This window comes from Hyperoodon ampullatus (genome assembly GCF_949752795.1).
Source record: "Hyperoodon ampullatus genome assembly, chromosome: 5".
NCBI classification, from domain to species: Eukaryota; Metazoa; Chordata; class Mammalia; order Artiodactyla; family Ziphiidae; genus Hyperoodon; species Hyperoodon ampullatus.
This window is the reverse complement of record NC_136918.1, coordinates 35,258,340-35,284,403: the sequence shown is the minus strand read 5'-3', so window position 1 is coordinate 35,284,403 and position 26,064 is coordinate 35,258,340. Positions and strand designations below refer to the sequence as shown.

General features: G+C 45.1%; 1 protein-coding gene across 4 annotated transcripts; it reads right to left on the bottom strand.

Annotated features, from left to right (window-relative positions):
- Positions 1-1,785: 1,785 nt before the first annotated feature.
- Positions 1,786-25,540, bottom strand: NRROS (negative regulator of reactive oxygen species; the record flags this gene model as incomplete). 4 transcript variants are annotated; one of them, XM_079704454.1, is made up of 3 exons in its annotated part: positions 1,786-3,756; positions 7,667-7,787; positions 25,428-25,538. In XM_079704454.1, the coding sequence occupies 2 exons, from the start codon at positions 7,772-7,774 to the stop codon at positions 1,786-1,788; spliced, it is 2,079 nt and encodes a 692-aa protein (XP_079560580.1). The 4 variants fall into 4 exon arrangements, 3 of the variants coding, with proteins under 3 accessions (XP_079560580.1, XP_079560581.1, XP_079560582.1); XM_079704455.1 differs by lacking the exon at positions 7,667-7,787; XM_079704456.1 differs by lacking the exon at positions 25,428-25,538 and having other exon boundaries at positions 7,667-7,838.
- Positions 25,541-26,064: the final 524 nt, after the last annotated feature.

Here is a 26,064-nt window from a genome sequence, read left to right as displayed (position 1 = left end):
TGGGTGGCAGCAGTGGCAGTGACCCTTGTGCCAGTGGCCCTGTCCCGAGCTGTCAGTGGCAGCAGTGCAGACCGTGGTGTCCAGCAGTAGGGAGAGGCTGCAGTCCTGTTCCCACAATTATTGTTTATGGTGTGATTTGGGCTGAGGTCCCCACTGCTGTGTAGCATCTCCTGTTCTTGCCCATTTTAAAGTCTGTCCCTCAGCCTTCCCAGAGAGTCTAGAGCTTCCCAGTATCCTTTTACTAAATCCCCATGCTGCTTAAATCACAGAGTCATCCTTAGTTACAAGAAGCTAAGAACACTGGCTGACACAGGGGGTGAAACATTAACTCAAGAGAAGCCTTCCATGTACCAGCCACAGATAGATTCATTTGTCTAATTAACTAATTGTCACCTTGGGGAACAGCAGGACCCCGGGAAAGAGTTTTTGTTGATGGCGGAGGAGAGTCTGGTCTAACGGGCATTAGCTGATGGGCTTGCCCAGAAGGACACTGGGCAGACGCTTCGAGGGACAGACATCCAAGGGACTAGGCTGGGGCAGTGCGTGATGGAGAGAGATACGATGACAGGAAAGATGAAGCCACAATAAGAGCAATAGCTAACATGGGCTGACATTAATGCTATTGACTGTGGAAGCTTGCTGAAAGGGCCTCGTTTACACCTGTAGAGCATTCAAGGGAAGTTACTGCTTTGTCAAAGTGAGACCACGGATTTTATCACTTTGGTTTGCCTAAACATTTCTGTTAACACTTAGCCTTCACGGTAACAGTAATCAGCCTGTGGGATTTCTATCCCCTCCCCATCCCCACACCACCCCTGCATTAGGCCCTTTATGATTTAGTAAGCAGGGATAACAAGGCAAGGACAGAGTAAATTCTCAACTACCAGAAGGGCTGTGTCTTTATGATCTTTTCCCCAGAGAGGAGCACAGAACTTGTTCACTGAGGGGAGGGGAGGAGAAAGGAAACCAGGAATGTAGTGAGCACAGATACTGAACACCTGCTAAGAAGTTGTTTGTGGGTTTTGTGGACAGTAGGGGCAGTTCACAAGTTCGTAGAATTCCCTCCTTTCTGCAGTCCTCTTTACTTTCCCTTAGAACAAGGACTGTGCCCAGCGTTCAGTGACCGCCTGAATAAACTCAGGGCCCCCAGTTATTGTTCTCTTAACTTTTCCATGGAAGGGTCAGGTTTGCCTGCTGGAGATTCCAGGCGGGAACTAGGGCCCCCAGAGAGGACTCTGCCGCAGGTCCACTCTGGCCGCAGCGGTGATGCAAGCCAAGGCAGGAGGCGAGAGGTCCCATCTCAGACTAGCCAGCTTGGCTCTGAAAGACTTGTCTTTGGGGAACCCTCAGAACACTGACTCCCGCCATCCATAGGATGTGCTCTTGGAGTGGTTTTTGCTGTAGGGTGGCACCGAATGAGTTCCCTTTCTCACCTGCTCCGTGGATGTCACCAAGGGAAGGGCACAAAAATAATCTAAGTGAAACTACCAAAAAGAAAAAATTAAGGAAAGAAAAAAACACAAGCTGCTTTTGATTTAAAAAATATTTATAAGACACATTTTTTATTTTCATAGAATGTCACTTAATAAATATTTTACCAGGATGATTGAGGATGCATCACAATGATAGAGGAAGAACTTGGGACAACTAAGGGATGGAAACATTTTAAACTTGAATTTAAGCCTCAGTTCTGCAGACTTGTCCTCTGCACCAGATCTTGAAACCCGGCAGAGAAAGTGTCCTTGCATGTGCAGACCAAGTTTCTAATGTTGGCACGTAGCCAGGTCAGTATATGGAGGACCAGTGGCAGCGGTTCTTGATTACCTGAAGCAGAGGCTTCCTGAAAGTGAGGAAGATGACAGTGCAAGCCACCAGCAGGGTGAGGCAGCTGGGAAGAATGAGCACGAGGTACAGCAGGCCCATGTCCACCCGCTCCCACTTACAGACCTGAGGAACCCCTCCGGGCAGCTCCGTCAGGCGAATGATCTTGGAGGAGAGGTTGCAAGTGACCATGGCCAAGTCGGCGACAGTGTGCAGGCGCTGCAGGGCCCCCCAGTCCTCCACCCCACAGCAGTCATATGGATTCTGACTGAGGTAGATGGTCCGCAGACTTCCCACGAGCTGCTCAGACACAGCCCTCTGAGGAAGGGCCGTGAGCAAGTTTCTGCGGAGATCCAGGGTCTGCAGGGCCAGGCTGCCCCTGAACCTTGGGAAACTGGTCAAGGCATTTCCCGACAGATCCAAGTCCCTCAGATTCCCAAACCCAGAGAAGTCCAACTCCTTGAAGCTGGAACTGAGGCCCACGTTCCTGAGAGACAGGACCTGTAACGTGGCGGCAATGTCCCAGAGAGGGGCGATGCTCCCATTCAGAAGCCCCCAGTTGCCAGACAGGTCTAAGTGGGTGAGGGTCATGCCCTGGAACGAGCGGCCTTGTAGTGCCCCCAGCCCACAGTCCTCCAGAGACAGGCTCCTCAGAGATGCCATGGTTCTGAAATCCACACAGCCCGGGGTGCCCCCGGGGTCTAAGTCTCCCGGCCGGGGACAAAGTGAGATCTGATTGTGGCTCATGTCAACTGTAGCAAGGTTACTGGCATCGGCAAAAAGGCCAGTGGGGACACCCAGGAGCTGGTTGGAGCTCAGGTTGAAGGACCGGAGGCTCCTCAGGCAGCCAGGGAGCCCCGGAGCCAAGTGCAGCTCCGACAGCTGGTTCTGGCTCAGGTCCAGCTCGGTGAGCGCTCCTGGCGGCTCGTGCTCCCGGATGTGGAGCGTCATCAGGCAATTCTGGTTGAGGTTCAGGTGGGAGAGGGAAGGCATTTTCTTCAGGAAACCGTCTGGCAGATACTGGAACTGGTTCTGGCTCATATCCAGGAAGCGTAGATCAGAGAGGTCACTGGAAGAGAACTCTTCCCAGAGGTTGACGGTGCTGATGTTGGTCACGTTGCCGTCTATGAGGAGGAACTGGGCCACCATCTCCTGTGGCGACGAGGTGTTGTACAGGTCCCTGTAGAAGCCCATGTTGTTGTCCCGCAGCAGGAGGGTGTGCAACTTGCTGCACTGAGGCAGGAGGGGGAAAAACAGCAGCTGATTGTGAGAGAGGTCCAGCATTTCTAGCTCAAAGGTGGCCTCTCCCCCCGATGCCAGGAACCACTCCAGGACATTGTAGCTGACGTTGAGGGACCGCAGCTGGGTGAGGCCGAAGTCCACAATGCAAGGGAGGTTGTTATAGGCCAGGTTGAGGTGTCTCAGCTCGGGCAAGCCGTCGAAAGCACCACCCTCAATCTCAAAGATGTAGTTCCTCTGCAAATCCAGCTCCCTGAGGCGGCCCAGGCCCTCAAAGACAGAATCATCCAGCCTCATGATGGTGTTCCTGGCCAGGGACACGGACTCCAGCGAAGAGAGGTTCTGTAGCATGAGGGCCGCCATGTCTTCCGTCAGGGAGTTCCCTGACAAGTCCAGCCTGCGCAGACCCCGCAGGCTGTGGAGAGCAGCTGCTGTCTCCTTGTAGCTCTCGGACAGGGAGTTGTCAGACAGCGCCAGGCTGCACAGGCGAGCCTGCTCCTGGAAGGCGCCGCGGCTGATGTGCTCCAGGTGGCAGCTGTGCAGACTGAGGCTCTCCAGGAGAGGGTAACGCTGCAGCGAGTGGTTCCACAGGGTCTTGAGAGGGTTGGCATCCAGGAGGAGTGTCTGGGAGGATGGCGGGAGATTGCTGGGCACTGAAGCAAGGTTCTGCCCTCGACAGTCAGCGACTCCATCCAGCTAGGTCCAAAAACACACGTCAGCAGGGTGGGGGCCTCTGAGGTGAGGGTTTATGTACAGAAACTTAGTTCACTCATCAGACTGTTCACTAAGGCTCCAGGCCTCACTCAACACACACAGCGTATTAGAGAAGATCGGAGAACCTGTCCATCGGGTGCTGAGTGCTGATCATTGTATTGCAGTTTGGTTTTAACTACAGAGAGGGACTGAGGATCAGGTCTCTACTGGGGTTTGAATCCCACCTCTGCCATTTATTCCCTATGTGACCTTGAGCAAATAATTTAGTCTAAATCTATTGTTTCCTCAGAAGAATGGAGATAAAGTTAGCACCTACTTCAGAGGATTGTAGTGAGGTTAGGCAGAGGCTGCATAGTGCCTGGCACACAGTGGACGCTATTAATGCAAATGGTCACTATTGCATTGTTATCGCTATGATCATAACACTGTGTGTTTAACAGGGATGCTGCCCAAGAACCAGAAGCACTGTGGCATCTTCATTTTACCTGAAGGAACTTTGCCTGGGCGGCTCCTCTATGCTCTCGATTGATAAATACTACAGCTCAAGAGGACTTGAGAGCTCATCACCAGCCTGAATCATACAGAGAAGTAAAGGGGGTCTGGAGAGGACAGGTGAAGAGCCAGTGACAGAGCTGGGACAGGAGCCCAGAGCTCTTATTGGCCAATCCAGTGCTTTTCCTGAACACCATTCTACCGCGACTGTGTGGCGAAGCTGCCAGGACGGAAGGGTCTGGTCTCACACAAGCCTCAGGATACCTTCCTTCAGCCCACTTTCTACAAGATTGGCAAAAGCAATCATCCTCAGGGTATCCCTTCGGTGTCCAGGAAAAAAGTTTTAAGTGATGAGATGGAAGAGCAATGGTGTTTCTTTCCACAGATTGGTCAGTACAACAAGGTCAGTGATTGCCTAAAATTGTGGGCTCAGTCCCACGGGGCAAGCAGAGTAGTGGAACACGGGAGAAAACTCCTGAGAGAGAGGAAGAAGCACAGGTTTGGAAAGATGACAGACTCAAGTCTGAATCTTGGCTCTGACACTTATTAGCTTTGGTCTCTGGGCAAGGAATTAACCTCTTGGAGCCCCAAGTTCTTTATCTGATTATTAAAATAAAACTTCTCCTAATTAAAAATTGATACACTATAGAAATAATGAAAATTAAACTATTCAGTAACCTCAGCCTCTCCTTCAAAGAAACGTTGTTAACCTATTGTTCCATCTCCTCTGGACTCTTTTCCAAAGACATTCTCTAACTTAAAAAAATTTTTCTTTGCAATATGGGTGGACCTAGAGATTATCATACTAAGTGAAGTAAGCTAGACAAAGACAAATATCATATGATATCGCTTATATGTGGAATGTTTAAAAAAAAAAGGATACAAATGAACTTATATACAAAACATAAATAGACCCGCAGCCATAGAAAACAAACTTATGGTTACCATTAGGGAGGGATAAATCAGCAGTTTGGGATTAACATACACACACTACTGTATATAAAATAGATAACCAACAAGGACCTACTGTATAGCACAGGGAACTGTACTCAATATTTTGTAATAACCCATACAGGAAAATAATCTGAAAAAGAATATATATATATACACACACACACATATGAATCATTTTGCTGTACACCTGAAATTAACACAACATTGTAAATAAACTATACTTCAATTTAAAAAATAAAATAAAAAATAAATTAAAAAACATTTTTAAATGAGACTGTACAAACCGTTCAGTAATTGACTTCCTCCCCTCCCCCACTAATAATATGTGATAGATATATTGCCTTGGCAATAAAAATAAATTTGATCACATTCTTTTAGGCAACTGTATATTAGTTTATTGCATGAATAGCACAGTGGCTAAGAGCCAGATCCCTACAATCAGCCCATCTTGATTCTGCTTTTTATCAAATGGGTGAGCTTGGGCTGGTACCTAACCAGTTGGGACCTTCATTACACCACCTGTAAAATGTAAATTATACTTGTAATTTTCTCTTGGGTTTTTTTTTTTTTTTTTGAGAATTCAGTGTGATTGTTTATGTAAAGCACTTAACATAGAACCTGTCACATAAATGCTTAATAAATGTTTGCTAGAACGATTATTAGCATGTTCTAGTTAATCTCCTATCGTTGAGCATTTGAGTTATATCTAATTTCCAGATGAATGTTAGAATGAATTTGTCTAGTTCCTTCTACACCTCCCCCCGCCCCAAAAAAAGTCTTTGGAGTGTTGATTGGGATTGCATTATAATCACAGAGTAATTTGGGGGAGAACTGACATCTTTATAAAATTGAATCTCCCCATACAGAAACAAGATGTATTTCTTTATTTGAGTAAGTGTTGTTCTTCCCCCCGTGGGGACTGGAAATGCTGTGGTTAGGGGCTTTCCTCAAGCTGTGAGACCCTGTTTCACCAGAGTTGCTGCAGTTGCTGGGGACATGTCTCTGCAATTCCTGCAGCCCCACTGACGTGTTGCAAAAAGTCCACGTGGCCATCAGAGCCCAAGAAAGCTTATCACATACACTTCGTGATAATGTTGCATGGCTAATGCAAGGAGGGGCTTTGGAGAGTAGCTGGACTTTCAAACTCTCAACCCTCAATTCAAAAGAGCACTGGAAAGCCACTCTTTGATCTCACTGGTAGCTGAGTCCCTACTCCTGCCCACCAGGCTGCAGAGGGTCAGGCAGGGAGTCTAGCCTGAACCCTGCAAGCTGTCAAAGAACTTGCACTTTATTCCCTCCTCTTCCTATGCCTGGTAACTCCTGAATTAGCTACTGTGAAGTTAATCTTTCATTGTCTCTGTAAGGGAATAATGGACGTCTGTATAGCAGAGACTAACAACAATAATAACAGTAGATAAAACACATAGCACTTACTACACACAAGGCACTGTTCTGAGTGCTTTACATACATTAACTCATTTAGTCATCATTGCAGCCCAGTGTTATGGTATTATTGGTTGGCACTATTATTACCTACATATTTTACAGATGAGGAAACTGAAGCACAGATTGGCCCAATGTCACCAGCTAGTAAGTGATGGGGCTGGGATTTAAACCTGGTCTGGCTCATAACCCTTACCCCCTACCGGAGTCTACTTCAGCACAGTGGTTAGAGGTTACTAAAAGTGGTCAAGAACCAAGACCAGCTGGGTTTTTAAGATTCATCAGCTTTAAGAACGCATTTTTGAATGTTATTAACCCTGACATCCAATTTGTCTTCCCAGTGCCTAGTATATAACACGGCTCAAGGAATATTCATTAAATGTATGTTTCTCAACTTTTAATACTACTAAGTTATAGGCAAAGGAGAAAATTTCTAGAGAGTGCTCAGTTATTAGGACCCAAGTCTGCTTCCACATATAGGCTGAAAGCCCTGGAGAGGGTGAACTGTAAAAGCTCAGGTATCTCTCCCTGGATTGCTGTAAGCCTGAGCGTGGTCAAGGACATTTCTGTGCAGGGCAGCATGGGCAGCATGCTCTTCAGTACAGCTGGTTAAGCATTTGCCATGGGCTCACACACAGACTCTGAGTCAGGGCTTCTTCAACTTTAATATGCATGCCCCCAGAGATTCTGATACCATTAGTGGAGCTCCATCATCCAGATTCTTAACAAGGTGTTCTTGTTCCAGGTGGCTGACCTTGGCCTGTCTCTGGGATCACCTGTCCTTAGCAGGTATGAGAAAGGCGGGGCAGGGCCTTTCCCAAGCATCATCTTTACCTTTGATTAAAAAGCAGCTTGCACATGGCATCGTGGTAAGTAGGTACAGAGTGATTCAGACTCATTCATTCCCTCCCCTCCTTGACTGACAATCCATCAGCTTTCCAAATGGACCCAACCTCGTCAGGACAGGAGCAACAGACAACTTGGAGTGCCCAGGAAAACTCACCAACTCACAGCCCCCTTGGGAAGTGGCCATGACAATTCCACTTCGATTCCTCCATTCCACTGTCAAGAAGTGAAAACCCAGGCAGAGCCAAAGGGGCAGTAACTCCATCTCAAGTGCAGCACTGTGGACAGAGGGCAAGGAAGAAGCGGGTAAGAGTAGGACATCCCAGAGGGCTGCTATGCGCTCCCGGGAGAAAGAGCCAGTTCTCAGTATGTCCGCTGTTGGAGGCCCACGGCTACAGGGAGGTGGAAACCCACAGATTATTCAAATACCTCAACTTAGCCAACACATTTAACCTCTCACTCAACTGTCAACAAGAACTCATTTTCATTTTGCCTCTACCATTTAATGGGCAGGTGGCTGAACCTGAAACTCCCAAGAGTCCAGCAACAGAAGAGAGAAGCAAATCATTTGAGGAACTGGGTCTCAGGTCACCTAGAGTTTGCCATGTTTCATAGTTCTCTTGAAATGTTCCTCTCAAAGCTCAAATCTGCCATGCATCACCTGAGCTCAATAAACATTTGCTGAATGAATGAATAGTGAACTGGGATTGAAACATTAATTGTAGCCTCTGGTCTCATAGAGTTACTAATTGCTGTGTTGACATGAGGCTTTTAGAAAAGAGTAGACCTCACTGATTAACTCATTTGAATAGAGACCTTTGAAAAAAGGATTTTGATATTTTGCCTGCATAAGGGAAAAAGCTGAGGGAAAAATGAAAAAGCAATCTTCAGATATAATAAGGGTTATTGATGAAGTGTGGTTACCAGCTCTCTTACCTGGCCGGTGAGCACACAACTGGAGTCATGAGAAGGCATAAAATGATACATAGACCAATAGAATTTTAGAACTAAGAGAAACCATAATGGAAATGTAATATACCCTCCACTGCCACATTTTTACAGGGCCAAAGATAAAAAGGCCACAGATAGTAAGGGCTTATTCAAGGTTCCAGAGCGACTTAGTGGCAGGGCTGGAAGTAGCCCCCAGAACCCCCACCCCCGAGCTCTAGGATTAGTAGCCAGGGTCATTTCTCTCCCAGTAGGTGCTGTTGAATTGACTACCCTCTTGTTGGGAGAGTTTATAGCCCAGTGGCATCCCCTCCTAGCTCTGCATTCCTCAGAATCAGAGGCAAGAGCCTGGTCCCAGCATTTCACCTGCCCCATCCTCTCCTTGACATCCCCCCAGGAAGGACCACAGGAAGGACCACAGGGTCTGCTCTTGAATTGTCTCCTGGGCCAGCAGTTCCAGTGCTAACATGAACTCCTCACCTATTCCATGGGACACACAGACATTTCTGCCTGACGCATCTAGCCATCTTTAGCCCCTTCCTCTTTCCCTTTCTTCGAATAAGTTTACACATCTCTAAGGCTAATTTTAACTTTCTGGTCAGATTTGAATACTCACCAGTGAAAGAATAACAGAAAAGCTAAGTGAATCTAGGTAAGTCAGCTTTAACCTTCACTTCAGGTCAGGCCAGCTTTCCTTACCACAGAGGGAACCTCCAATTCAGAATTCAGCCATATTTGCCAGACACTGGGAGTCCCCTTCCCAGGCTCTCCTTCTACTTCTGCACCTGTGCAGGAATTATTACCTCATGGCACGTACAGGGCACAGATGGCAAAAACAGGGCCATATGGGCTCCTGTCCTCAGTGAACTCCCAATACACACACACACACACACACACACACACACGGTAGGATCACTGCCCACCTTGAGATAAGGTTGCCAGACTTAGCAAATTACAAGATGCTGTTGGAATGCCAGATAAACAAAAAACAACTTCTTAGTGTAAATATGTCCCATGCAATATTTGGGACATACTTATACTAAAAAAAATTCATTATCTGTCCAACATTCAAATTTCACTGGGTTTGAATTGAGGAGAGAGAGAAAGATGGGAACCACGGACTTACTCCCTTCATCCTTCATCCCCTCTGTCAGGCTTGGGATGGTACAGGCTGCTGTGACCCTGAACATTTTAGAACAGCCAACCCTGTATATTGATATTGAGTTTAGATGTGTTCAGGTCAAGAGTGCAGACTGGAATGCTAGATGGGTCTGGTGTCAGTTATGCCCAGAGTGTAATTTTAATTTCTGGGTCAACAAGAAAATTTTTGCAAATTTAAAGCATATTTTCTCCTTTCTCCTAAACTCAGTCAACCAGCCCAGAGAGACTCTTGCTGTGCCCTCTGGGCACTCCATCTCTCATGAGGCAGCCTGAGAAAATTATGGGATTTGGAACCAGACAGACCAGGATTTGAATTCTGGCTCCAGTATTTGTTATTTGTCCTTAAGCAATTCACATAAATTCTCTGAGACTCAGATAATCCTGTTATAAAACAGAGATAATAATAACTACTCAGAATTTTTATGAGAATCAAATAGTCTATACATAAGTGCTTCAACTATGAAGGTACTTAATAACAATTATTATTTATGAGTTCTTAACACCAGTGAGCTGGATGAGTGATTGTTACTCCTATGTGTAATCGCCAAGGTAATTTAACAGCCACAGAAAAAAGGGAAAAGAATGAATAATTTGGTGGAAGAATGAGTAAATCATTTTACCAACTAAGTGTGTGAAAGTTATGTGGGAAGGTTGGACTACAAATTCTGCATGAATAAATTCCAGAAAAAATGTATTTGAATAGAAAAAAAAAAGGCTAATCCCAGTAACAGATGACTATGCTGGTTGAGAGCAGTTTGTCCTCAGAGCCATAGTTTACCCTGCCCCACCCAGCTCTGGTTTGCGGGGACTGATTTCTGAAGGCTCTGGGTGTCAGCTGGCCTCTGGCTGGTTTGGTCAATGGGGAGCACTACTGGGAGGTTAGAGAAGTCCTTGAGTTTCTTCTGGTGACGCCCAGGCTCTGGTAGTCCTCCCAGTATCCTCCCCCTACCTAGGGGAGGTGGCAGCTTCCCAAAGTTGCTAATCTCTGGATTAACTGTCTGTTCTCCGGTTGGCTTCTCAGCCTCTTCCATCATGTGTAGCCAATTTCCTGTACTAAATTTCCTCTGTTTTAAATAATCTCTGTGTTTCTGTTTCCTGGTTGGAGCCTGACTGATACAATGATGTAAGTGAGAATGGGCTTGGAACAATACAAAACAAAAAGGTATGTAATGACTCTGAAAAGCAGTAAGAGACTTTCAAAATAATAACCGTTTAGGTTGAGAAACACTCTTCCTGGGGTGTGTGGCTGCAGAAGCCTTCCTCAGAGCCACGGCATGGTGAAGAGTACAAGATAAACAGTTGGGATGCCAAGTCTCATAGGAAGAATCCCATGAACCCTCTCCTGTGTGCACAGGACTGCTTCCCTCCACCCACACTTACCCTCAGCTGGGTGAGGACCACTCAACAGTGTCTCCAGCTGTATGAGAGCGTCTATGCTTGAGTGTGCTTTTTAAAAAGTAACCGTCCCACCTTACTCCTATCTGTCTGATATCTTCTGAAAAATACATCCATTTTTTAAGCCAAATGTTTCTCATCTTAGATACATTTTTGGCGGAGAAAGTGAAGTGAATGAAGAACAATTATGATGGAGAGCACACATGACAGTATGACATTAACAATTTAAATGGGGGTAACCTGGAACCTCCCCTTGTTATAATTAAAAGGGCTTGGACCAAGGGTGCCTATTTCATTGGCTGTGAACCACTGTGGGAGCCACAGAGTAACACAAAAGAACTGCAAATCAACCCATGTTCCAAGTAGGGTCTGAAAAAGTACCATGTTTCCTCCTGGTCTGGGCGACCACTGGGAAAATAACCCATAGAAGACCTGAGATCCTGACATGAGAAGCAGATGGCATTAACAGAATCTGCTTGTATCTGTTCTTCTTAAACCAGATAACGAGGTTGAAGAGTTCTTTCCAAGTGTGGAAGCAGAAAATAGTAAGTCCCATTCTTTTTTTTTTTGCGGTACGCGGGCCTCTCACTGCTGTGGCCTCTCCCTTTGCGGAGCACAGGCTCCAGGCGCGCAGGCTCAACGGCCATGGCTCACGGGCCCAGCTGCTCCGCGGCATGTGGGATCTTCCCGGACCGGGGCACGAACCCGTGTCCCCTGCATCGGCAGGCGGACTCTCAACCACTGCGCCACCAGGGAAGCCCTGACAAACACACATGTACACTATTTTTTTTCACATGGATGTAGGTTTTCCTGTATTAATATTCCTTATTAATATTTTTTAAAAATATGAATATCCCTTATTCTTTTAAGGGTTATTAATTTCAAGTAGCTTTCTGTTGTCATGGAATGTCTTTATCAGAGGATAGTAAAACACAACCCTCAGGGAGGGGCTGATCTACAGGTATTTTTGTCCATAAAAAGGTATCCTCACACTCAAAGTTTGGGAATACTAAGGAGTAACTCTGACCTGAGTTTTGGTTTTGCTTTGTTGGTATTTTCTGATTCATTTTCAGGAAAGGATGCTGGATTTCTAGTATTCGGGGGCAACCTGAACATCACCTCCTCACTCCCTCTCACCTCCCCACCTTCTCCAGCTGCTGCTACTACTACAGCAGCTGCCTCCAGAGCTGGGACTGCAACCTCTTTGCTAATGGCACTATTAGCAAGTGCTAAGAGTGTTATCCATACATTAGCATGTAACTGAGAATGTTCTCTGCAAAATAACCAGATAAGCTTAAAAAGCTTTAAAGAAAGAGGTCTTGCAGGTGAAAGTGGAGAACTCTCAGTGTTAGAAACAAATATTTGTGGGTGGGGCGGGGGGGAGGGGATGAGGGGCAGAATCTCTAGAAGCAGAGTTTGCACAAGTGTGGAGTGTAAACGTGTGATGGTGATATCGCTGAACACAAAAGGCACGGGTGCTAGGTAGAGGACTCCACAGAAAGGGAGTTCACGTTTGTTTAAAAATAAAAGAGCAGATCCCACTGGGGATCCTGGGAGAGAGGGAAGGGCAGCTGGTCACAGACCACAGAAAACAGATAATAAAGAACAGAAACCCCAGTCTGTGACCACTTCAAATAATTCCTGCTACCAAGAAGTATTTGAATGCCTCAGGCAAGCAGCTCTGGTCTCTGATTCTTAGCAAAAAAAAAAAAAAAAAAAAAAGAGTGATCTCAACTGTCACCAAATGGTTATACTTAGCATCTCCCATGATGAGACCACCTGCATCCTGAGTCTCCAGGTGTGGTGCCTTGGGAAACACAAAGTCCCATTTTGGTAGTACCCTTGCCAAAAATTGTTTCCCCTGAACCAGTCATAATGAAAGATTCAGACTGTAAGATGTCCTACAAGACAACTGGCTTGGACTCTTCAAAAAAAAGTCAGTCTTGAAAAACAAAGAAAGGCAGGGGAGGGGAGAGGTCTGATTACAAGTGACTAAAAAACATAATAACCAAATCCCATGCATGTACCTTGAGTTGATTTTGGATTTTAAAAAAATCTCTAAAAGAAAAATTTGAGACAATTGGGGAAATTTACATGTGTACTAAGTGATGTCTTTTTAGGTGATATTATGTACAAATGATATTACCAGATTATTGCTAATTTTCTTAGGTATGATAATGATGTTGTGGTTATGCAGATAAGTGCCTTATTGTTAGGAAATGCATGCTGAAATATTTAGGGGTGAAATTTCATGATGTCTACAATTTATGTAACCTTCTTTCAAATGGCTCAACAAAGATAGAGAGTGAGAAGGACACAGAGAGAGAGAGAGAGAGAGAATTAAAGCTAATTATTACCAACTGACAAATTTAGCATTGTACTTTCTTTCAACTGTCCTGTAAATTTGAAATTTTTCAAAATTAAAAAATAATGGGAAAAATAACATAAATGTTGGAGTTCCTAAAGGGACAGGGATTATGGTAATCTTTTGTCCCTAAATTTCCAGGAATGTACATTTTTCAAACTTTCTTCTCAGAAAGGTACTCAGGAAACAGGTGTTAAATTTAAAATGCATTACACATAAACCTTTAAAATATCCTGAAAATTCTAACATTTTGACATTCAAACTAGAGCCTCCAGACAGCATCTCTCACACCTGAAAGGGGCACGGAAGTGTTAGATCACGTGGCCTGACTGTGGTTCAGGAAACACGGTTGATGTACTACTGTAATTTCCACTGTCCAGGTCAATTGCTCTGTCCACCAGACCCACAGTTCCTCTGGAGGGGCAGCCCTCAGGAGAAGCTTATGACATCACCACTACCTGGACCTCCACCAAGCTGACAGAGCCTTCAGGAAGCACCTGACCAGGGGAGGTCACTCCTTACTTGTGGCCATCATCCTATGACTGATCTCAGTGCAGTGAGACAAGGGAGAGAATTAGGTAATTAGCAGTGGAAATTGGAGCCAAGAGGCACAGAGAGAGGAGGTGGAGTTGAATTTTTGAGGGATTTGCCATGAGAAAGCAAAAGCAGAAGCTAGACGACAAGGCATATGGAAAGAAAAGAATGAGATAGTCAACAGAGGGCAAAGATCAGAGAAGATGGACTAGGAAGAATGACAAGAGGGTGGACTGCGAAGGCTGGGAGAGAGGGTGGGGAGAATGGGCTCAAGGCTGCCTCTCTGGTTCCTGGTGGTTCTTGGAAAATGGCTGGGTTCATTTCCAAGCTCCATGGTTTTTCATGATAGCACCTCACCACCATCACCACCCCCATAGGCTGGCCCCAAAGTTGCATCTTAGCAACAAAAAGAACCTAACTAAAACAGGACTTGTGCTCTTTAATAAGCTTGAACACAGAGACAAAATAGAACGTAATATTTCAAAAGAGCACATTCAAGCATTATGATGCTACCTGAAAATTAGAGAAAGTAGCTGAAATCTGAATGCAAGAATGTATTTTTCAAAGTGCACCCTATAGGCAAGAATCACAAGGGATGGTAAAACTAAAGAGCGAAAATTTGTTGGGAAACAAGCTATTAATATAGTCTTAAAGTATCTTATTAATATAAGTTACTTGTTAATTTTACAAAGGTGAAAATAATGGCTTTATAGTGGAAAAACTGGCAAATGCCTCCTTAACCAAATGATCAAAATACTATAGGGGCCTTACTGGAGTACTTAGTAAAATTTGAATACAGACAACATTTGAAATGATAGTATTATATCAGTGTTAACTTACAGATTTTGACCACTGTGCTGTGGTTATGTAAGACTGTCTTTGCTCTTACAAAATACACACTGAATTATTTAGAGGTAAAGGGTGTGATGTCTGCAACATTACTAAAGTTCCAATTTCTCCTCATCCTCACCAACACATGTCATTTTCTGTCGTTTTTATTATAGCCATCCTAGCAGGTGTGAAGTGCTATCTCTTTGTTGCTTTGATTTGAATTTCCCTGATGACTAGTAATGTTGCACATTTTTCATGTGTTTATTGGCCATTTCTATATCTTCTTTGGAGAAATGTACAAAATGTGTACTTTCGCATCCAAAGATTTTTAAATTTTGATTTTGGAATTACATGTAAAAGAAAATGCAGAATAGTTATAAAAGTAAAGAACCAGTTGTATTTTTGGTCAAACATTCCTATATTTTGCAAAGAATATTGACTCATTAAAAAAGAACTTGCAAATTGAGGATTGGAACAAGAGAGCATTTAGAACTGAGATGTGTGAATTCAGACCTCATAATTTGCTTCTCTGGCTTCCTCTCTTAATAATGAATTTGTTAACAGAAATAGACTCACGTAGAAAATAAACGTATGGTTACCATAAGAGGAAAAGGGTGGGGGAGGGATACATTAGGAGTTTAGGATTAACAAACACACACTACTATATATAAAATAGATAGCCAACAAGGACCTACTGTGTAGCACAGGGAACTGTATTCAGTATCTTGTAATAACCTATAATGGAAAAGACCATGAAAAAGAATAGATAGATAGGTATGTGTGTAACTGAGCCACTTTGCTGTACACATGAAACTAACACAATAGAGTTAATCAACTATACTTCAAGTTTTAAAAACTAATAAATTTGTTAAAATATAGGCAATACAACGGCTTTTGAGTGCCCCCCTGAAATTGTCTCATATCCTGCAGATAGGAGAGAGCAAATTGGCACACTTTTTCTGAAGGACAATTTAACACGATTTATCAAAGACCTTGAAAACATTATTTTATACAATAATTCCACTTCTAGGGATTTATACTTAGGAATTACAGTGTAGGTAAAAATATTTTTACAGAAATATTCATTGCTGTATTCAGTGATAATACGGCAAATATTCAGTGATAATAATAAAAAGGTGGAAATCATCTAAAAGTCCAACAATGAAAGGATTGGCTAAATACATTATGATACAGTTATACAATAGGTATAATGTGTGGCAATTAAAAATGCTTCAGTAGCAGTATATTCAACACAGAAAGATGTCAGGAACCTGCTCACTAAACAGGGAGCTGCCACCCCAGGTGTGTTTAAGCACAGGCAGGTGGACAGCCTCCCAGGGATGAGGATACTATAATGATGACAAAAACTATTTTTTGAACTTTGTTATAAAAGTTGTCTTAATACAGTAATAACCTTGCAACACAGGCATTATGATTCCCATTTTACTGGGGAGGATATTGAGGCCAAGAAGTTGGGTGATGTACTCAAGATAAGAGCCAGGCTTTGAACCTGTTCCATGTGTCCCCTTACCCTGGGCTCTTCCTTTATCTTTGCAGCCACCTTTCCAGGGTCTGGGCTAAGAATATGCAACCCCAGATCTAAAACCCCTGGACTCTGAAAAGTAAAAGTAGTGTCTATAATAAAACTTATTTTAGTTATTAGTCAGTGATATTTTTTCTTCCATTGACTCCAAACATAATCCTTTTAAGCACACTCACAATCAACTCAATTCTAAGTAATTATAAGAAATTCTCTATTTCAGTGATATTTATTAGGCTCGATTATGACATATATTTTAATGTTTAACTAATAATAGATTGTTTCTATTCTTTAAAAGCTTGTCTTAATATAGTAATTGAAGTTGATGGCTGGCAAATTAGAAAATACAAAGAAGCAAAGATACAGATGTGGACAAAGTAAATATCAGGTGCAATTCTCCCCACTGTTGAGATGCTGACATGTATGTATCCTTTCAAGTATTTTCTACACACATGCAGATGCATGCATATTCTTTTAACAAATATACTACACATTCTGTTTTGTATTTTCCCTATTGTACTATTGGGGCCCCTTTGCATTTGCTTCCAGGACTTGGATCCCCCTTTAAGCCTGGACAAATAAATGAGGAGTTGCATCATTTGAATTTGTTGGAATGCTCCTTGAATATGTGGTCCTAAGAATTTATGTGAGGAAGGACAGTTCTGTGGCAGGTGACTCTTAGCAACTGCACTTTCATTCAAATTTTGTAACTGACCACCCTTTTGAGAAGAACTGCAGCATTCTGAAGGGACTATCCACCAGTATTTCGGAGGTGAGAACACTCAGGCCAGAGAAATGAAGTGACATGGACAAGGTGCCACAGAGAATGCAATGCAATGGTTTCCAAGCACCGGTTTAAAATCCAGATCTCTTTTTCCTACTCAGAGCCTAGCACACCTGGTCAGCCAGGCTCCACAAAGGCTCTTGTGAGAAAAGTCTTCGTCTGGGAAAGGTTGGGGCTCTGCCTCCACCTGGAGGGAAGCTGGAGGCCACAGCAGCTCTTCTTCCTTTGGGCTCTTCCTATAGCAACGCCAGGCAGCCAGGGTGTGAAGCTGCCTGAGTGCTACCCTGCTGACTTGTCTCCTCGGGGCTACAAATGAGTCAACCAGGTTCCCTGTGTGGTCAAGGTCAGCCCTTTAGAACCAACAGAAGTCAAGTCACTCTGTCCTGTTCCATAGACACAGGCTGCATCTGGCCACAGGTCTTAAAAGATGCAAATCTGCTCCCACGGGGGTGATAACACCTTGTTCTTATGCGGCTGGTGGTGTCTCCTTTCTATAGAGAAACACACATACTCTCTGTGGATAGGCACCCAACCAATAACGTATTCGTTTCAAACTTGTCGTTTCTGTTCAGTATCATAGGTTTGTTCTCTCTGATCATTTCACTCCTGTGGTGGCTCTGGTTGACAATAACAGCTGCCTTGCTGATCTCACAGGGTTATGTCAAGACTGAATGAGAGGGCTTTCCTGGTGGTGCAGTGGTTAAGAACCCGCCTGCCAATGCAGGGGATACGGGCTCAAGCCCTGGTCCAGGAAGATCCACATGCCGCGGAGCAACTAAGCCCGTGTGCCACAACTTCAAGCTTGCGCTCTAGAGCCCACGAGCCACAACTACTGAGCCCGCGTGCCTAGAACCCCTGCTCTGCAACAAGAGAAGCCACCGCAATGAGAAGCCCGTGCACCACAACGAAGAGTAACCCTCACTCGCTGCAACTAGAAAAAGCCCATGCGCAGCAATGAAGACCCAATGCAGCCAAAAATAAAATAAATAAGAAAATGAATTAAAAAAAAAAAAGACTGAATGAGAGAATGTGTGTGAAAAGGCTTTGTCAATAAGGAAATGTTGTGGACTACACTAATAAGATAAGGTAGTGTCAGGTTAAAGGGAAGGCAGAGTTCCTCTGTGCAAACAGGGAGGTGGTGTTAACTAAGACAGAGGAACTGCAGTACCTTCTCCCTTCCATGTGTGAGCCTTGGGATATTCAGAGGAGGCAACACCCAGAGTCTGTGGGAGATTATGGATGGAAGGGGTTATAGGTGATAACCGAGATTTATTGCCCAGAGTGGAAATGTATCACTCCCACCCAACCAGCCGACCCTGGTTCCCTTGAGAAAGAGGGCAACTGAGGAATGAAATGATATAGATTCCTGATAACTGACCAGCTCGACTGGGATAGTAGTCCAGCTCCCAGATTGCCTTCTAGGCTCTTAACTGCAGTATCTAATGTTTATTGAGGCTCACCTTGGGGTAAGTGCTAGACCAGGTGCTCTACATATAATAATCCTCACAAAATCCTAGCAAGTAAATGTTATCCTCATCTCACACTTGGTAAATTGAGGCTCACAAAGGTTTGGGCCACGTAGCTAGAGATGTCAGAGCTGCAATTCAAACTTAGTCTGTGAAGCCAGCAAAACTCAGTGTCAGTTCCACAAGCCCCAGCCATCCTGGGATACTGGCTATCCCTGACTCAGTCACACACTGTTTCCTCTGTGGGAAATGTCCTTTTTCTGGTATTCTCCAACTGCTGAACTCTTATTCATCCTTCAAGGCCCAGGACATGTGTCACCTCCTCATCATATCCTCATAGTTCAGATGCGCAATAATTCAATAATCCAAATAACATGATACTATAGTATAGATAGTTATAATGCCTATGGAAGTCTTACATTTTAAAAAATATTTTATTTTTATGTTTATGAAAAGAATGTGAGTGGTGGTTGGGTGTTAATAGTAATTTGACTTTTCCCCCAATTTTCGTTATGAAAATTTTTAACATACAGCAAAGTTGAAAAAATTTAACAGTGATCACTGGTATACCCACTACCTAGATTCTACTATTAATATTTTACTATATTTGTTTTTAATCACATATCTATCCATCTACCTATCCTTCTATCCATCCTTCAAGCTATCTTATTTTTTGATGCATTTCAAAATAGATTAGACTCATATGTACACCTCCCCCTAAATACTTCAGAATGCATATCAAGTGATTTTTTTTTTTTTTTTTTTTTTTTTTTTTGCGGTACGCGGGCCTCTCACTGTTGTGGCCTCTCCCGTTGCGGAGCACAGGCTCCGGATGCGCAGGCTCAGCGGCCATGGCTCACGGGCCCAGCTCTGCAGCATATGGGATCCTCCTGGACCGGGGCACGAACCCGTATCCCCTGCATCGGCAGGCGGACTCTCAACCACTGCGCCACCAGGGAGGCCCTCAAGTGATTTTTGGGCTGCTTTGGGTCTTTGTTGCTGTGCGGTCTTTCTCTAGTTGCGGTGACTGGGGGCTACTCTTTGTTGCGGTGCTCAGGCTTCTCATTGCAGTGGCTTCTCTTGTTGCAGGGCATGGGCTCTAGGCACGTGGGCTTCCATAGTTGTGACACACGGGCTCAGTAGTTGTGGCTTGCGGGCTCTACAGCGCAGGCTCAGTAGTTGCTGTGCATGGGCTTAGTTGCTCCGCAGCATGTAGGATCTTCCCGGACCAGGGCTCAAACCCATGTCCCCTGCACTGGCAGGTGGATTCTTAACCACTGCGCCACCAGGGAAGTCTCTGCATATCAAGTGACTTAACCTTAAAAAAAAAGTTCCTACTTTTTCAATCTTCTGGATCAATTTAATTAATTTAATCTCAATTTAATTGAGATTGCAAAGTCAGCTATTTTATTTGGAAAAAAAAAAGTTTCTGTCTTGTAAGAAGAAAAAAAAAAGATTTGATAATCACTGCCTTAGTGTTCTCAGCCAGAATTAGCAGGAAAGCAGCTCATACTAAAGAGTGAATGATATCCTCTTTAATGAACTGCTCTTTAATAGGTATTTATATAGGTAATAATGAAAAATAATAAAACGTTCATGGTGTAGTTTCAAGACAGTAGGAGAGATAATTTTACCCTTTTAAAAATCCTTCAAATTATACTAGCAAGGTGGGTTACCTGTTATAAGGCTAATTTTTTTTCTCTCTCTAACACTTCTTTTTTTATTTTTTTTATTTTTTGTGGTACGCGGGCCTCTCACTGTTGTGGCCTCTCCCGTTGCGGAGCACAGGCTCCAGACGCGCAGGCTCAGCGGCCATGGCTCACGGGCCCAGCCGCTCTGCGGCATGTGGCATCTTCCCAGACCAGGGCACGAACCCGTGTCCCCTGCATCGGCAGGCAGACTCTCAACCACTGCGCCACCAGGGAAGCCCTTCTCTAACACTTATTTGAGTTCACAGAGGAATGGGAGTAATGTGATATTTTTAACGCCCTCCCCCAAATAATGATTTTTAGGGAGTTGTTGGATAAAGCCAAAACAACTGGATTATAATTTAATGCTACTGGTTAATGATAATAATAATAATAATAATAATAATAATAATAGCACTTGAGGTTGCAAAGGCTTCTTATAGATATTTGATCTCATGTAATACTTGCAACAGTTCTACATAGTAGGAATTATTATCTCCATTTATTATTGTGGTAAAATATACATATAATTTACCATTTTAACCCTTTTTGAGAGTACAATTCAGTAGAATTAAACACATTCACACTGTTGTGCAATCTCACCATTATCCTTCTCTAGAAGTTTTCCATTATCCCAAACTGAAATTCTTTCCCATCAAACAATAACTTCCCATTCTTCCCTCCCCTCAGCCCCTGGTAACCACTATTCCTTTTCTATACATTTGCCTATTCTAGGTACCACATATAAGTGGAATCATATAATATCTGTCCTTTTCTGCCTGGATTATTTCATTTAGGATGATGGTTTCAAGGTCCCTCTATGTTATAGCATGCATCAGAAATTCATTCCTTTTTATGACTGAATAATATATAGACCACATTTTGTTTCTCCGTTCATCCATCAACGGGCATTTGGGTTGTTTCTACCTTTTGGCCATTGTGAATAATACTGTTAGGAACATTGGTGCACAAATACCTATGTTAGAGTCCTTGCTTATTGTCCCCATTTTACAGATAAGAAATCCAAGCTTCAAAAAGGCCAAAGTGAATATCTTAAGTCTCATGGCTTATAGAAAGTGAAGCCAAAACCAGAGCTGAGTTCTGGCCCAGGTAGGAGGTGCTGGATGCGCACCTGTATGGGAGGAATGTATGTTGGGTGAATGTTCAGCTGGGTTGCACAGGTAAGTAGTTGTTGGTAAACAGGTATCCCATGAGCCCCACCCCAGCTGCCTGGCCCCTCTCTTGTAACTCCCAGTTCCCTCTCCCCCACGATCCAGCAACCAAGGAGGTAACATCTGACCCAGCAGGGGCCCCCAGGACCCTGCTTCTAAGGACAATGTCCATTCTGTTTGGTCAGTGCCCGTTCCATGTGGTGTTTGATACCCTGAATAGCACCCCTGAGTGTTCAGAGGGCTATGGTCCTCTCTGGGGATGAGGTACCCTGTCAATGCCATGGGGTGTACCTATGACAAAGATGAGGGCCTTTGGAGGTTCTGTAAAAAGAGCTAGAAAGCCTAGAAAAAACTGGGGATTCAGAAGGAAATAAGAAGACAGTAACATTAGTGAAAATGGAAACTTCAGTTTAGGGACCCGAGGAAGGGCACAAGAACCTAGAAAAAGAAAAAGGCCATCAGGAGAGTCCCACGAGGAAGTCTCAGGGTGTCAGGCTGGGCAGTGATAGGGAGACCATTAACATGTCTGAGGGTGAAGGAGGTGGCCCAGGGCCAGGCATAGAAAGACCCACTTGCCATGTACCCTGCAGGCTGAGGAAGAGAGCTCAGCCTTTCCCTTTGGTGGGACCACTGAGGGGAGACACTGGAAAGGCAGGAGAGACCTGAGGGATCATGGCTGGGCCTAGCAAGGAGCAAAAATAGAGACGATCAGGAGGGGCCAGTGTCCAGCCTGGCATCTAAAATAGAATGATATGAAGTTATTGGGGAGTATGATGTGCACCCCAAGATGAGCCCTGAGGAGCATTGTGGGTGCTGGGTTGCCTCAGACACTTAGGTCCTGCTTAAGAGAGCCAGGGTGGAAAGACAGAGAGCCCCAAGTGCTACCTTGTGAAGAAAAATCCCCTGCCGATTCTTTTCTTTCCTGGAGAGGCCAACAGAAAGTTTCTTGGGGCACACAGCACAGCACTTGAGCAAGGCGACCTTGTGGGCTGAGGTTGGAGGTGGGGAGTCCCTGTGTCCTCACAGGGTTTCGTGGCCACGTTTAGCCATCACTGGCACCAGCCCTGCTCGTCATGCCCACCTTGCTAGTGAGAACCACTACAGGGTTCTATTTCCTCTTTTATGCCCTTTCTTCAGCCTGAAATCACTCATGCATCAAAATGAGAAGACACGTGCGGTTTGGTCTCAGCCTCTGACTCCATGCACTCTGGAAATCAGTTGGTTTTGCCTACCCATGTTCATTTCTCCTCCTGGTAACAGCTCCTCAATTCCCCTTTGAGGAGACCACCCCTTCCTTTCTTTTCTCTCTTCCTTTTATTTTAAAAAATGTTTTATTTGTGGTAAAACACACTAACATAAAATTTACCACCTTAACCATTTTTAAGTGTAGAAATCATTAGTGTTAAGTATATTTACAATGTTGTGCGACCAACCCCCTTCCTTTCTTAAAAAGTCTGTTTTCTTTTGGGTCTGGCCTCAACTCATGGCTCCAAGATGAGCACTATGATCAAGGCTGGGCCCATCAGAGCCTCCTAATTCCTTAACCACAGTGATTGGTTTATAACAGGTACAGCACAGATGCCAAGGCCATGAGAATCAATCTAAACATTTTTGCTAGGAATATTAGAAAAGAGGCTTTCCTCTCCCTGCTTCAGATACCAAACTGGTAGGAATTAAGCTTAGAGCTCCAGGCAGCCATCTTTGTCAACAACTTTAGGATCTGCCTGATAATGAAGCCTACACAAAGGAAAGCAAAGGTGAGGAATGGAGATAGATGGATGCCTGGCAATGTTTGAGCACCCAGATCCAGCCATGCCTGAAGCTATTCCCCATAGACTTTTTGGTCATTTGAAACAATAAATCCTCTTTTTTTTTCCCCCCCTGAAACCAAGCTCAGTTAGGTTTTTGTCATGTGAAACTAAACGACCCCTAAACTCAAGTTGACAGTTGCTTGTGAGGCTTGATAAGATCAGTGTCCTTTTTCCCTCTCCTCACCTCTCTGAGCTTTCAGAGATCAGCATCTAACCTAGCCCAGAACCCCCCACATGTTGAACACATAACATTTGTTTGATGATGAGGTTGAGAAGAATAATTTTGGGGGAAATGAGAATAATAAAGAAAAATTTTTGTCACTAATGTGCAGATACATCAGTGAGCTTCCCTGACCATACATGCATGTCCTAGAAAGATAATGTTTTTCAGTCACGGGTGAAAGCCCACCCTCCCCTAATGTATGTGGTTATAGTGTGGATCTGAGCATGATGTGAGGTACACCTAGTGCTCCATCCAAGAATCTAGCTCACACTTTGTGATGTGGATGCACACTACAGCCAGAACACAAATTGCAATCAGTACTAGCATCACTCTTTCGAAAGAATCAGAAAGACTAGAGACAAACAGGTCAATGTATCCCTAACACAGTTCCCGGGACAATTACCAGGAGCCTGCTCTCTGTTTGGGAGCCTCCTGTTCTTGGATGATGGGTTTAAGGACTCTATGGGATCAGGTTCACATGGGTTTTCATGAAGTTCCCATGAGGGCACCCATTAGATGAGATCATCCTCTTTGTGAAAGAGGTTTTGATTTTTGTTGAACCTAAAGACGGGAGTTGGGCTTCCCTGGTGGCACAGTGGTTGAGAGTCCGCCTGCCGATGCAGGGGACACGGGTTCGTGCCCCGGTCCGGGAAGATCCCACATGCCACGGAGCAGCTGGGCCCATGAGCCATGGCCACTGAGCTTGCGTGTCCGGAGCCTGTGCTCCGCAACGGGAGAGGCCACAACAGTGAGAGGCCCACATACCGCAAAAAAAAAAAAAAAAAAAAAAAAGACGGGAGTTGAGGTTACCCCCCACCCCCGGGGCCCATGATTCTATAATCCCCTCTAGGAACTCTCAGACATACATGTACAAACCTATGTGGTATGTGAGGAAAATAAATGTCTCAGGGCTATAAAACCCAGTAAACCATCAACCTCCACAGAAAGAGTCTGTGCAGCACAGCCAGTAGGTGATGGGGACACAGGAGACCTCAGAAGGCCAACTCTACAAGCTCTGAATGATTCTGCTGTCCAGACTCCTAACAGGCTGTTCCTGTCATGGAAGAAACTTCCCGTGGAGTCCCTTCACTCCCCGCTGGAAGTGCGCCACCCTGGACCAGCCCTATCCAGGGGCTCCATTCCTAGGACCTTGCCTCAGCCTCCTGGAGTCCCAGCCACCGTTGGACACGTGGTCACCTCCCCTCAGGGGTGCGGTGAGCTGGCAGCCCATTCTGAGGGCAGCACACAGCCCGCTCGGTGGCTCCTTACTTCCGTCAGCTCCTGAGGGCAGGGGGATATATGCTGAATCCTCCAGAATCCAGCCCACATGGAGAAGCTGCGTGGGCTACAGAGGAACACTGTACAAGGTGATCCGAGGCCTGGACTCTAGTCTCCAGGCTGTGGGTTCAAGTAACAGAACCTGGGGAATCTCCCAAGGACACCCACTCTGTGGGGAAGGGGCTTTGTCTGTCTTCTTCACAGCTCTAGCCCCACCCCACACCTTGAACTCCACCTCGCCTGCACATGGAAGGTATCCATAAATATGTTGTTGTTAATGAGTTGCAGGGTCTTCATCTATGAAATCGTGGTTCTCAGTCCACGTTGTTGGGCAGGAAATGCAGGCTGAGTGTTCACAGAGCAGTCTCACTACATCCAGTCATCCAACCCAGGGAGGGATCATTACTGTTCCCGTTTCGCAGACGAAGAAACTGAGGCTCAGGAATTCCCCCCACAGAGCCAGGAATCAAACCCAGGTCTGACTCTGAAGCCCTCACTGTTTCCACTACACCACGCCACCTCTAAGTCTCCCAGAGGGAGGTATTTCCACCTCCACCCAGAGCTGTAGCCCCCAAACAGAACTGGTGGAGCTTGGATGCAGCAAGCCACAACTTCCCCGTCAGCCCCGAGCTGTGGGCCACGGACGCTGACCTCCTGCCTTCCCACTCTTCCGAGCCGCCCGCCTCTGGAGGGACCGCGGCTGCCCCTCAGGAAATACTCACGGCTCCCGCAGGCCCAGGCGGCTCCGCGGGGCGCATCCTCTCCCGGGGCTCTGGCCTCCTCCTCGACAGCAGCCGAACGCGGGGTTGAACTGCCTGCTCTCTCTGGGGCATCAGATTATTTTAGCACTTGCGGAAGGAACTGACGGAAACTGAAGTCACATGGAGAACGAGCAGCTCAGCAACTCAGCACTCACAGAGAGCAGGCATCTTAGAGGGAACTGCCGCCGCGGGTGGGTGGCAGGGGGGATGGGAGAGGGCGGGCAGGAGGGCGGGAGGCAGTGGCCTCCGGACTACCTATTGGATTAGTCGCGAAAGAGGTCACATATTTTTATGGTCTCCTAGCAGTGCTAACCAAGGCTCCCCAGGGCTTCTGGCCTTCGAGATTTTGAGGGGGTAGGGAACTGGGGGCCCTGCCTACGAGCTCTGCTGACCCAGAAACTCTTCTTCAAGGTTATGTCCAAGGGTCAAGCTAAGGCAAACTTTGAGAATGGGTAGGAGACACGTTTCCCAATTGGGAGAGAGTCATCCACTCAGCTAGTCTTTACTTGACTCCAGCAAATCAAAAAAAGAAAAAGAAATAGAAATTGCTTTGTGGTGCCATGAACTGCTTGATCATAGACAGCATGGATGAATTTTT